Raw genomic sequence first — 12512 nt, 5'->3', positions numbered from 1 at the left:
ATTAGCTGGCTTCTGCCTCTTGAGTGCTAGTATTAAATGTGTGCACCATCACTGTGAGATAGGGTTTCACTACATAGGCCTGACTGGCCTGTAATTCACAATACATAGCACCAGGCAGCCTTAAACATGAGGCAATTTCCTGTCTGTGTGTTCTGAGTGCTGGGATTATACACATTGAGGTATCATGTCTGATAGCTGCATTGTTAAAAAAAAAACCTTTTAAACAAACAACTAGAAACAAATAATAACATTAAAAAAAAACCTACAATCTGCAGGTCTCAAGGCATACATACACTCATAATCCTGACATTTGAGAGACTGAGTCAGAAGGACTACCATGAATTCGAGGCCAGCCTGAGAGATTCAGAGTGATACTGTGTCCCAAGAATACTTACTGTCTCAACATCCCCACTCAAAAACTGGAATGAATGAAAGAAGGAAAATGCACTATAAGCTAACCACTGCCTCCTGTAAATAAGCAATAAGGCTTTAATGGTCTGCTAACAGTATTTCTTCCATTACTCTGCTTCACATACAACTATAGTATAGCTACCAAAACATTAATCAAAATTTTTTTAAACCAGATTTCATTAATACTGGGTCTTTACTTCAAGAGTGGGTATTCCCTTTCTTCCCGCCAATACCAGACTGTGACTGGGATACTATGTCCAATGCTAGGAACCAAAAAGTACTGAACTATCTAGACTACGGAAGGCCTTACCCTCAGTGATGCAGTTACAGCAATAAAGCCAGACAAAGGACAGACACGTTTCCCCAGCTCCGCGGGGGCCTCTGTCTCCCCACTTGGTGGAAAGGATGCTTTTCTCTGCTCTGAATCCTATGTCCTCCTCTATACTTAGGAGCCTTGGCTTCCTTTACTTCCCAGCTTTTCTATTCCCAGTTTCTACTTTCTATGCACATTTTCCCTAGAGTCTTCTCTACATGATACAGTTTTCATGGCTGAACACGCAGGAATCTTTATCTTTGGCCCAGAAGTATGCATTAAATCAGGTACCACGGATCCAGACACACAAGTCACTTTCCTATGCCCTACGTGTAGGGGTCACCGAGAAGAGAGAGCCTGATGCACTGAACTCCTCCAAACCTGAGGTCTTAGGCTTATCAGTCCCTGGCAAACCAAAAAAGCCCCAACAAGCAAACAAAACTTAGACCAGGGCAGGACAAGGAGTAGGAAAAGGACAGCGGTACCAATGGGCTTACTATGACATAAGGGCAAAGAGCTGGGGGCCCTTCTGGTGCTGCCGCGATGCCAGATCTAATGCAGATCTAATGCAGGACCGCCTGGCCTAAATCTAACAAATCCAGGAGAGGACACTAAAGAACAAATAAGGAAATAAAAAAATTCCAGTGAAATTACAATTATGATGGTGGGGGCTACGTGTCTGTGTGTGGGAAGGGGAAGGGAGGCCAAGGGCCTGGAAGGCCTGGGTCCAGCAGGAGCTGATAGAAGTAATTCTATCAAGAACAGAAAGAGCACAAATCTCCATTACCTTTGTCAAAGTCAAAATGGTCGGCTCCACTGACTTCCTCAATACCAGAATACAATGACCCGATTCCCATGTATAGAGCCACCACTTAAACTAAACCATACCTTTACATATGTGCACTTTTTGGTGTTTTAAGCTAACTCAATAAAACTTTAAAAAAAACTAAAGCCTATAGGAAAAGTGTCAAGTGAGTTTTCTGTTTGCTCATTCAGGCTGTTACTTCTCTAACATCTACTCTAACAGGCTGATAACTTCTCTTAAGCTATTTATCTTCCTTGCTGCCATCTACTCCCAGCCTCTCAAGGATGACAATGGGCCTCTCAGCTCATGTACACCTACTTCAGGTCACTTGGATCTGACTCAACTATGTACTGATGAGCACAGCTCAGAGGATCAGCTGCTGCTCCTTGATAGAAAAAAAAAAGAGTTTCTAATTAGAAATATAAGTTTTGAAGCTCATATCTGATTTGATCCTAACTCTGAACCTTTCCTGATGTGCGCACTTTGGACAAGTTATCTAACCTCTTTCAGCCTCAGTGTCTTAAAATATTACCACATTTGGTTTGAGTAAGAATAGCCCCCATGGACTCAAGATATTTGAAAGCCTGGGCCCAGATGGTAACCCTGTTTTCGGGAGGGGTGGCCTGGTTAGAGGATATGTGTCCCTGAAAGGTGGGCTTTGAGGTTTCAAAAGCAGACACCATCCCAGTTTGCTCCCTCTCAGATGTAAAGGCTCAGCCAAGGCTCCAGCATCACATTTGCCTACTGCCACATCCCAGCCATGGTCATGGCCTCCTCCTCTGGTACCGTAGGCCCAATAAAGTCTTTATTTTATACATTGCCTTGGCTGTGGTGTTTCATTATAGCAATAGAAAAGCAACTAAGACACCACCTACTCAGGCTTAAGATGAAAGAACATAAATTAGTCACGTAAGTGTATAATGTTAGCATAAACATTATAGTTACTACCACTACTATTTATTACCAATTATGATAATTAGAACAATAAAATGACTCAGGCCTCCCTTAGGTGATTCATACCCTAAAATTCATCTCTGACATAGATATGGCTCCTGAAGTCTTCTGACCACACACACACAGAAGAGAATAGGCAGAAATGTGAGTAGAAAAAAAAAAAGCAGAGTTAAAAGAGAAAAGGCAGGTCAATCTGGACCCTAGAAGTTGTGGGGTCAACAGTTCTGGGATCCTTCCCACTCACCCACCCCCAAACCCAACTCTCTTCCATCCTTACTTGAGCACCTCTTCTCGACATTGTTTTTGGGGTGCGAAGCAGGCGATGGCCCAGACTTTGATCTCAATCCCATTGTAGAACTGTTTCCCACGCATGTCCCAGACACCTTGGTTGGGTGTAGCAATGGCCCGGTTCTAGGGACAGGCAGAGGGGGCACCCAGGTGAGCCTCAGTAAAGCCATGGGAGGAGGGAACAACAGCCCCTAAGCTATGTAACCCAACTGCCCCCGGATGCCCCAGAGATGTTGTCTGGCCCTGACCCTGCTCACCCGGCCGCCATACTGCAGGATGGGCGCCGGCAGCACTCGCCCCGTCACCTCCGTCATGTCGTCCTTCACTTTGATCCCAAACTCCTGGATGTAGGGATCTAAGTTGTAGCTGGCATTCTTCATCTGCAGGGCAAAAGGAGGGGAATCTCAGGGGACCAGCAGATTGGCGAGATTGCTCACGTTCTGGGTCCCGAGGAGAAAGCCCTGAAGAGAAGCTGAGGCTGCCAAAACTTAGCCCTAAAGAGGGGGGTGGGAGAAACAGGAAATGAAGGGAGTGGAAGTGCAAGTGGGAGCTGAGTCAGAAAGGAGGGAAAAAGAGAAAGAAGTAGCTAAAGGCTCAAGAAGCAAGAGCAACCTTGAAAAGTCACAAACAATAAATCCAGTCAGGTTTTCCTGAAGGGAGGTCTTGCTGGACCCACCATTAAAACATCTATGCTACCGAGGGCCCCAAAGGCTCAGGGAACAAGCATGCATCGCTCAGGAGTCCCACTGACCAGGCGACTGATCTCCTCCTGTCTGTCTGGGGCCGACCTAGCTGTAGCCTTTATCATGGTTGAAGTCTGGTTGTCAGTCAACTTCTTAATGCACCGCTGCCCAGCCACAATATTACAGACCTGAGGAAATGAGGGGACAAGTAGTTATGGCCTGAGCACAGCCTGTCCTTATACAGTAGCTTAGCATTCAAACATGGGGGAGAGGACTACAGAGTTGTGCATAAAAAAATACACTGTGACCAAGAGTTTGGGATCCAGGTCTGTGATCAATCAGGTCTCATGTAGTAAATGAGAATAATTACAATCCCATAGGGTGTCCAGGAATTAAATAAAACACTTAAAGAGCAGAGCACAGCTCTGGAACACTGCACTCAATAAATTACAGCATACATTATTATTTACCCAAGGACTAAGTACACAGCTCTTTTGAATATTAAAAACCCAATATAATCTAAGCGAATCAGATTCCTATGGCAGCTCTCTATGGTGGCAGGAAGTACGTTGCTCCATCTGCAACCAATCAGGAGCAGAAACAGCTAAAAAATCTTGAGCCCCTGAGGTACAGAAAGTACAGGAATCATTATTTCATTTTTCTTTTGTGTGTGCTGGGGAACAAGGGGTATGTGTGTGAGAGCAGGGTATGTGCAGAGACTGAACCCAGGGCCGTATGCATCCTAAGTAAGCACTGTACTGGTTGAGCTGTATCTCCAGCCACAGAAATCACTATTTCTATTGACTGGCAGCGTTCCTTGTTAGTATGAGGAACATGATGCTACTTGGTTCCACTGTTCTGCACACAAGATGGAGATCAAAAACAATGCCTAGGGGCTGGAGAGATGGCTCAGCAGTTAAGAACACTGCTGCTCTTCTAGAGGACCTGGGTTCAATTCCCAGCATCCACACGGCAGCTCACAACCATCTGTAACTCCAGTCCCAGGGGATCGATACCCTCACATAGAGTATATACAGACAAAAACACCATGCACATGAAATAAATAAATCTTTAAAACAAAAACAAAAAGCAAGGTCTAGTGACAAAAAAAGACTTTGACCTCTAATCAGGACACAAGGAGAGGAAAGCTTATAACAGGGTAGAAAGCCAACTGATCTCAGGAGACTTGTGTTTGAAGAAAAGCTCTGTACTTCTAAATGATGTTACCTTGGGCTCATCTCTTAACTGCTCTGAGACTCAACTTCTTTCATCTCAGCTATGGATAAAAACAAATAAAAATCACTAGCTGTCTCAAGATGTTCTAAAGTCAAGAAGAAAAAGTAACTTGTTCTGTAGGAACAATGTTCTGTATGCACTGGCATTAGTCCTAGCTCCCAGCATTCATACAAAATGATAGGAAGGAAGGCCAGGCCACAGGCAACTGCGTTTAAATTCCACATTTCAAGGAATATACATGAGCACCCAGGATTGTTGGAATTTACTTTCCTAAAGATGCTTTCAAGTAGTGGCACTCCACAGGCGGGTACAGCTTTACAACTAACACAGCCAGAAAACCAAGTAAGGACTAAAACCGGAACTGTGCCTTGCTGGTGGGAACACAAACCAGTGAAGCTGCTGTGGAACATGGTATTGCTACTCAAGTGTCCATCAGCATTAAAAAATATAAACCAAATATGATATTGTGTATTGCACCTTAAATAGGAGAAGAATCCTAACACACCACAACAACATGGATACCCCTGAGGACATCGTGCTAAGTGAAACAAGCCAGTCAAAAAGGATGGATATAGGCTTCTCCTTGAATAAAGACCTAGAGAAGCAGTCAATTCCTAGAAAGAGAAAGTAGAACAGAGGCTGCCAAGGCTGGAAGGGGAGTTGGGCCCTAGAGGGTGTAGCTCCGGTTCCAGATGAGGACAATTTTCTGGAGATGGACAGTGATGAGCCACAGACGACAAAGTGAATGTACTTAATATCAGAGCTCCATGCTCAATGCTTAAAATGGTAACTTTTATGCTGTGCACAGCTGCCTACAATTTGAAAAAGAAAAGATCGGTGCAGGAATGAACTGACTTGAACACGAACAAATGATTCTGCTGGGTCTCAGTGGCCTGAACAGCTGCATAAGGACCACAAAGACCTAGGTTGGTGGCACTGGTTGTTTTTAGTTCCTATATGTGGGGCTTCATGTTATCCTCATTTTCTTACTTAAACCTTCCACGGATTCCCAGTATAATTAAAATAAAACCCCTCCTGACTAGAAACTGAAACCCCCACTCACTGCTCACAGGACTGCAAAATGGAGACAAATCTGGCAGCACTCAGGACGCTAAATAGCTACGTATACATTTACTCTTATGTATGCATTCAAGAGAAATGAAAGCGTGTTCAGAGAAAACAAGTAAATGAATGCTTACAGCAGGATTTTCCTTCTATCAGTCAAAAAGCCCATCAATGATGAAGAAACAAAATGATGTATCCACATGATGGAACAACCCTCATCACAATGAGGATGAATCTTAGAACAATTATGTCAAGTGAAAGAAACCATTCACAGCTAGGCATAGTGGCGCACACCTGTAATCCCAGCACTTTAGAGGCAGAGGCAGGGGGATTTCTGTAAGTTCGAGGACAACCTGGTTTACAGAGCGAGTCCCCGGACAGACAGGACTACACAGAGAAACCCTTTCTCAAAAACTCGAGAAAAGAAAGAAAAAAAGAAAGAAAGAGAAGCCATTCACAAAAAGGACATAGACTGTATGATTCTGGTTATGTAATTTGTCTAAAACAGGCAAATCCAGAGATAGAAAATGGCTTAATGGTTACTAGGGGCCATTAGGGAAAGAAGTATGGGGTTTTTCTGAGGGTGATAAAACACCCTGAAATTAAATAGTCATGATGCCTGCATAATTCTGTGAGTATACTAAGTACCACTGAATTATATATTATCACATTTTTATAATGTCAATTATGTCTTGATAAAGCTATTAAAAATGTTTTAAAATCCTCCTCAACACCTAATATAATCTAACCCTCCACCTTTTCCACCACTATCTCCTATTGTTTATTTCCCCCCTAATACATGACAGTCCTCTGTCCCTTAGAAAGATCCAGACTGTCTTGCTTTAGAACTTTAGTAGCTGTCCCTCCTGCCAGGAAACCTTGTCCCTGCTATTATTACAAGAACGGTAGCCATAATCTGTGTCTCAGATCAAATGTCTCCTAGACGGGGTCAACCTTGACAACGATAACTAAAATAATCACTTGACCTCTCACATCTTACTTCTATTCCTTAGCCTGTTTTATGACTTTCACAGCACTCATTATCGTTTGAGATTACATAGGGTGCTCATCGATTTCTTGTCTGTCTTTCTAGAAGAATACAAGTTCCATGAGAGGAAGGAACCTTTCCGTCTACTTAATCTCTATACTGCTAGTACCTAAAACTATATATAACATATATTATGAGTTTAATAAATACTTGTTAAATAAGCAACAATACAAATCAAGGTATACAACTATATAAATAATTCACCCTGGAAACTACCGTTTCACATAAACAACATTGTTTACAAACTTCCAGCTCACAGTACATACCAAGTTAGCTGGAACTGTCTCTAAGGACCTCAGTTTAACCTCCAAGAACACACGGCCTCCACCCCCTTTCTGCACATCAGCTGCTAGTAAACAAGCCAGAGATCTGGCTTTGCTTTCTTCTCCCTTTAGTCTCCCTTTCTTGGATTAGGCTTTGGAACCCTAGAAGCTCAAACAAACAAACAAACAAACAAACAAAAAAAAAAACCCTTGAGCTTTAAGTTCACAGAAGCTACCCAACCCTACTGTTGGAATAAGTGGGGGTCTGTGTGAGCACATCTCCAACTCTAATGTACAGACGACTCCCCCTTTAGATAGAGGGAGATTCTGCCTTTTAATCCAGCTCAGGTGAGGCCTGTCCTAACGGCACACTGATGATGCTTCATGGTCACACACCGGACCAGAGAATAAGGTGGTAGGAAACTCTACACGAGACTTTGCCAGGAGACTCGCGAGACTTTGCCAGGAGACTCGACGCTGGCATTCTGTGACTTAGACAGTATTACTATCCTCTTGTTGACTGCTGTATCTCAAAGGTTTGTGAAGTATAAAGGCACGAAAATCTGGAGATTTGAAACTTTCCCAGAAGAGAGCACACTAACCACTGAGGAAACAGGGAATATTTATCTCCAGTTTCTTCAGAATAAGATATAATTGTATTTTTAAGTTACTCATCATCCTTAACTGTAGAGAGCAGGAAAGAGAAATGAAGAGATAACATGTATGTGAATATCTGAAATCTCTATCCTGACAATAAATACAAGGCTAGGGACACAGCTCAGCACAGTGCTTGCCTAGCATGCATAAAGCCTTGGGTTCAATTCCCAACACCCCATAAACTGAGTATGATAGTATATATCTAGAATCCCAGCTCCTGGGAGGTAGAGACAGGAGGATCAGAAATTCAAGGTCATCCCTGTCTAAATGTAAGTTTAAGGCCAGCTTGGGCAATAGACCCAGGATGTATATTTGCCTTAGATAGATAGACAGACAGACAGACAGACAAACAGACAGACAGACAGACAGACAGACAGACAGCTTGCCCTTCTGCCTAGCAGCCCTGAAAGAACATGAGAACAAAGCTGGGGAAAAGAAAGGAATTTAGCAACTAGAAAATCCATATTTCACATGAAGATAACCTTAAACCTTCCTAGAACATCATCTTTCCAAACTTGAAAATGAGGAGGGGAGATGATGACTGGCTCCAGGCCCAATGACCATCTCTAGTAGCCTTACCTCGAGGGGCAAATAGGTATGCTTCTGTTCTTGCCCAACTTGCAGGCAGGGCAGGTGGGGATACTTGAGCTGAAGGTTGTATTTCTGCTTGAAATACTGTGCCACGGTGCATTCCACAGTCTGCCCACTCTCCAGCTGCAAGGGAAACCTGTTTGGAGGAAGGGAAGGAAGTATGTAACTCAGCACCCACCCCTACCTCTCTGCAGATCCAACCAAAGAAGGCACCAGGCCTTGCTTCCTCCTCCATGTCACTCATGGGAAAGCAAGTGCCATGAGGCTTCCCTGGAAAAGCCAAGGATTGGATACACAAGTTCCACATCAGTCAACTGTATCAGACTCATCTGTATTCTAAAGCCTGAACAGAATAGGTACCAAAGACAAGAGTCCAACACAGCCTGGCACCACAAAAGGGGCTGCAATTTGATGATTTCCTTACAGCTCACCCAGGGATCCTGACTTGTTTTATCAGAGGGAAGAATAAATTGAAATGTTCTTTATCTACAAACCCAACAGTAATCGGTGGACCACGCATGCTTTACAGAATAGGTCCAAGGAAGAAACCAAGAGATCAAGAAGGTAAAACACATGGGGTGCTCAAACAATCTGGGAAGGTCAGGGAGAGGACACCAAATTCTCATCGCTTATCTGCAAGCACAGGCCAGTGCAAGTCTTATTCTGAAGGACAACCCGAGAAGGGAGTGGGGTTACAGAACTTAGCCCTCTGCTACCAGTTGACCGTGCTTAGCAATGCTGCAACTTACGTCTGATGACTAGCAGGGCGGCGGGTAACATTACACACGCGATATTTCCTCTTCATCTGTCCACAGTGGGTCACTTCCACCTTCAGGCCTGAGATACACACACTACTTGTCAAGGTTGAAACAGGTTGCTCACGGTCCCTTGCTTGGCTTCTCCCAGGGAGATTTCCTGTTAGGGTCAGAGAAAGCAGCGCTTTCCCTTCCCCATTTGGGTGGATCCTCACCTTTTATCTCCTTGGTAAAGCGGACACGCTGGGAATCCGTGAGGGGCTTGGGTTGTTCATCTATGTTCCTGATGTCCAGGACCTCACACATGAACTCAATCACTGGCTGTGCTTTGTAGAAGGCAGTGGCTGAGACTGTGGGGACAGGGGAGAGATAGCTTGGCTCAGAGTCTTTCAGAAAAAATATAAATAAATAAAAATAAAGGCATTACAATTAATACCCTCTTCTTTGTAGGGTACCAGGACAGGGACGGGGTACGCCAGGACTAGGAGTGTGGCTGCAGAGCTGGGAAGGATGAGGTTGGGAGTGTGGTCACTGGATTTAGGGTGCCCCTGGCTCCATAGCTCTCCCAACTCACCATCAATGTTGAGCATCATCTTCCACATGGCAGGGCGCACAGACTGGTGAAAGCCGAACCAGACCTCGCGCCCACCCCCCAGCGGGTGGTAGTAGCCCTCAGGCGGTGAGAAGAAGGAGCGGCCCACAGGGGTGTACCTGGCAGGGACAGGCAGAGAACTGGTCCCTCGGGCACAGGCCCCCACCCTGTGAGGCATCCTGGGCACGGAGGAGCCCTGGCCTGGAAGGCAGGACACCAGGGCTTTAAAGCCAGCTCTGTTCTTGGGCCAATAGTAAGACTGACCTTGTACAAGTTTCTACCATTTCTCTGCCCTGCGGGGATAGTATCTAAGGATAGGGCCAGGGATCTAACCATCTAAATGTATATATATACTTGCCTGACACATGGGAAGACTTTAGTTTCTTTATCCCAGTGACACACTGTGGGACCTTAATCCATACTCACTCCCTCCTCCCCCAGCAGCAGTTTTGGCAACACCTGTAGCTTAAATAATAACTATACTCAGTACCTCATAGATGCCAGGTGCCTCATGGCCACATCCAGGGCTTGCACAGACTCCAAGGGCACAGGGATCTGGCCACTGACCAGGGCTTCATGCAGCATACGCCAGCTCACAATGGCCAGCCACTTGATGGCAACCTTAAAAATTCTATCTTTCCCTTCCCCAGGGATTGTCACCTCAAAGTCAACCTTCAGAACAGAAAGAAGGAAAGGGTCACTGTCACATTCCCACAGCCTGGTCCTCCTGCCCCATGCACTGGCTCCTATTCCACAGACACGCCATAACTCTTAAAGTCACCAGGGGCTCACAAAAACAACCAAAACAAAACAAAAAACCTACAGCATAAAAAACCCACAGCCCTCTTTCCAAGGATGATGCTTCAGTGTTTCTGGCCCTCTGGACCCGGAAGGAAATCCTTTGGGTCTATGTTTTCAGTCTAACCTTGATCTGTTTGGAGACAGGCACACAGTACACTGAGCATCAACCCTGAGCCTCTATGTCCCCAAAATAAACTTTTCAGAACAAAAGAAAAAAAGGATCCTTGGACTAAGAGACCCTAGGTGGTGTCCATGTGCTCTGGCCCACTGCAGACCCGACGCCCGCCTGGCCACATCCCTAGCCTTACCCTCTCGTTGCCAATGGGCAGCGCTGTGACAGTGTAAATGTTCTTCTTTCCATCATACACAGGCTTGCGGTCCCCGAAGATCTGAGGCTTGAAATGCTGGACCATGTACTCCACCACTTCCCTGTGGAAGACAGACGTGGCATGTGGAGTCTGAGTGTATCACTGCAGGCCTCTAGAAACTGCTCAAGGTTCAGGCACTGTCCCATCTACTATGCTCACTCGTAACGTCTACTCTACGGCAGAACTTCTCAAGTCTCAACATTCCTATGAATCGCCAGGAGGTTTCCTTAATAGCAGCTTCCGATTGGCAGGTCTGCGGCGTAGCTTGAAAAGCCACATTTTGACATCCTAGGTGTTGCTGCTGGTCCTCAGACCACCAAGACCTTCGAGGGAAGAAGGGCTCGCTCGTTCCCAGGTCTATCCTGAACCTTCCACAGCCTCTAATTCCCTGTCTGTCAAACAAAAACACAACGGGGAAAGAGCTAGCCAGACTAAAAGTACAGTAAACTGGAGAGCGAGAGAGCGAGTTCATCCCTCCAGCTCTCTGAAATTCTACCACTGTCTTCTCTCCATTATCTCCTTGTTCCCAGTCTCACTTCTGGCATTCTCCTATTTACGTCCCGCATAGCCATCATATTTTCAGACTCCCAACTATCTGTCCTTCCACTTTCTAAACCAAACTCTTAAGGACTGCTGTAACATCAAACATACTCACAATGGTCCACTAGAAACAATGGCAAAGCAAGTGGTTACAATCCCAACCTGGTTAGTGCTACCCAGAAATTCATCTTGATTACTTACATCCCTCATAGACTGATTATATGAAACCTTTCCCACCAACTTCTAACAGCCTTCTGTCAAAAAGCTCTAACATCAATGAAAAGAGCATTGAATAGCAGCTAAGGCCACTTTGAGTTCTCAGACACAAACACAAACATGCTTACATAGGTACTCACCCTTCTACTAGCATTTGAAACACCTCTTCCATAGATTGTTACATATGCGTTTATTTTTATATACATGTTTCACAGATTATTATATACACATAAATAGAAACATGTTTTAACTTCTTTCATTAGAGAAATACAATTTAAAATTAGATCAAGATACAACTATCTACTTATTCAAACGCAAAAAAGAAAAAGAATCAAATATACTAGGTTGGTGTAAGTATATGCAATAGAACCTCTGAATTCTTGCAAGGTTGGGGTGAATGAAAATTGGTTTTATTAAAATCAGCTTCTGATTTGCAGGTCTACAGTGTAGCCTGAAAACCTACACTCTTTGACATCCTAGATGATGCTGCCTCTAAAAATTGACAAAGTCTCAATTTAAACAGTCTTGTACCAGCAATATACTCCTAGGATTTTATCTACAGATACACTTACTTAGTGAAAATATGTATCTTTATATAATACTTAACAGTTTCAATCTTGTAGCAAAAGCTTAGACTCAATCTAAATATCCCTCAATAAACCAAGCAAGGTATATGGCCATTTCACGGAATATACAAAAGAATGACGCAGATATACTCATACTAATACGTACTATTTTCCAATATATTAGCTAAAAAGGAAAATGGACAATATGGAATAAAGTATATAGGGTTGTACATTAATATTACATATGCATATGTTTCTGCATATACAAAAAATCTGAAAATACACTCCATATTGTTTCAAAAATGTTCTGGGGACAATAGTTTTTCACTGCCAATTCTTTTTTTTTTTTTTTTTTTTTTT

At 44.0% G+C, this 12512-nt stretch overlaps 1 protein-coding gene across 2 annotated transcripts in view; it reads right to left on the bottom strand.

The window, feature by feature from the left end:
- The window catches only part of LOC101993325 (protein argonaute-1), a 28226-nt gene that overhangs the window by 10409 nt on the left and 5305 nt on the right, over nucleotides 1-12512 (bottom strand). For both annotated transcript variants that reach the window (XM_005353238.2, XM_026782012.1), the window contains exons 3-11: nucleotides 10771-10891; nucleotides 10152-10333; nucleotides 9644-9780; nucleotides 9285-9419; nucleotides 9064-9151; nucleotides 8303-8450; nucleotides 3523-3642; nucleotides 3029-3151; nucleotides 2761-2894 (exon numbers count right to left, since the gene is read on the bottom strand). In XM_005353238.2, coding sequence (XP_005353295.1) covers nucleotides 2761-2894; nucleotides 3029-3151; nucleotides 3523-3642; nucleotides 8303-8450; nucleotides 9064-9151; nucleotides 9285-9419; nucleotides 9644-9780; nucleotides 10152-10333; nucleotides 10771-10891 — 1188 coding nt within the window. The remainder of the gene's footprint in view (nucleotides 1-2760; nucleotides 2895-3028; nucleotides 3152-3522; nucleotides 3643-8302; nucleotides 8451-9063; nucleotides 9152-9284; nucleotides 9420-9643; nucleotides 9781-10151; nucleotides 10334-10770; nucleotides 10892-12512) is intronic.

This window comes from Microtus ochrogaster, chromosome 10 (genome assembly GCF_000317375.1).
Source record: "Microtus ochrogaster isolate Prairie Vole_2 chromosome 10, MicOch1.0, whole genome shotgun sequence".
Taxonomy (NCBI): Eukaryota; Metazoa; Chordata; class Mammalia; order Rodentia; family Cricetidae; genus Microtus; species Microtus ochrogaster.
The sequence above is the reverse complement of the archived record's forward strand: the minus strand, read 5'-3'. Positions and strand labels throughout refer to the sequence as shown.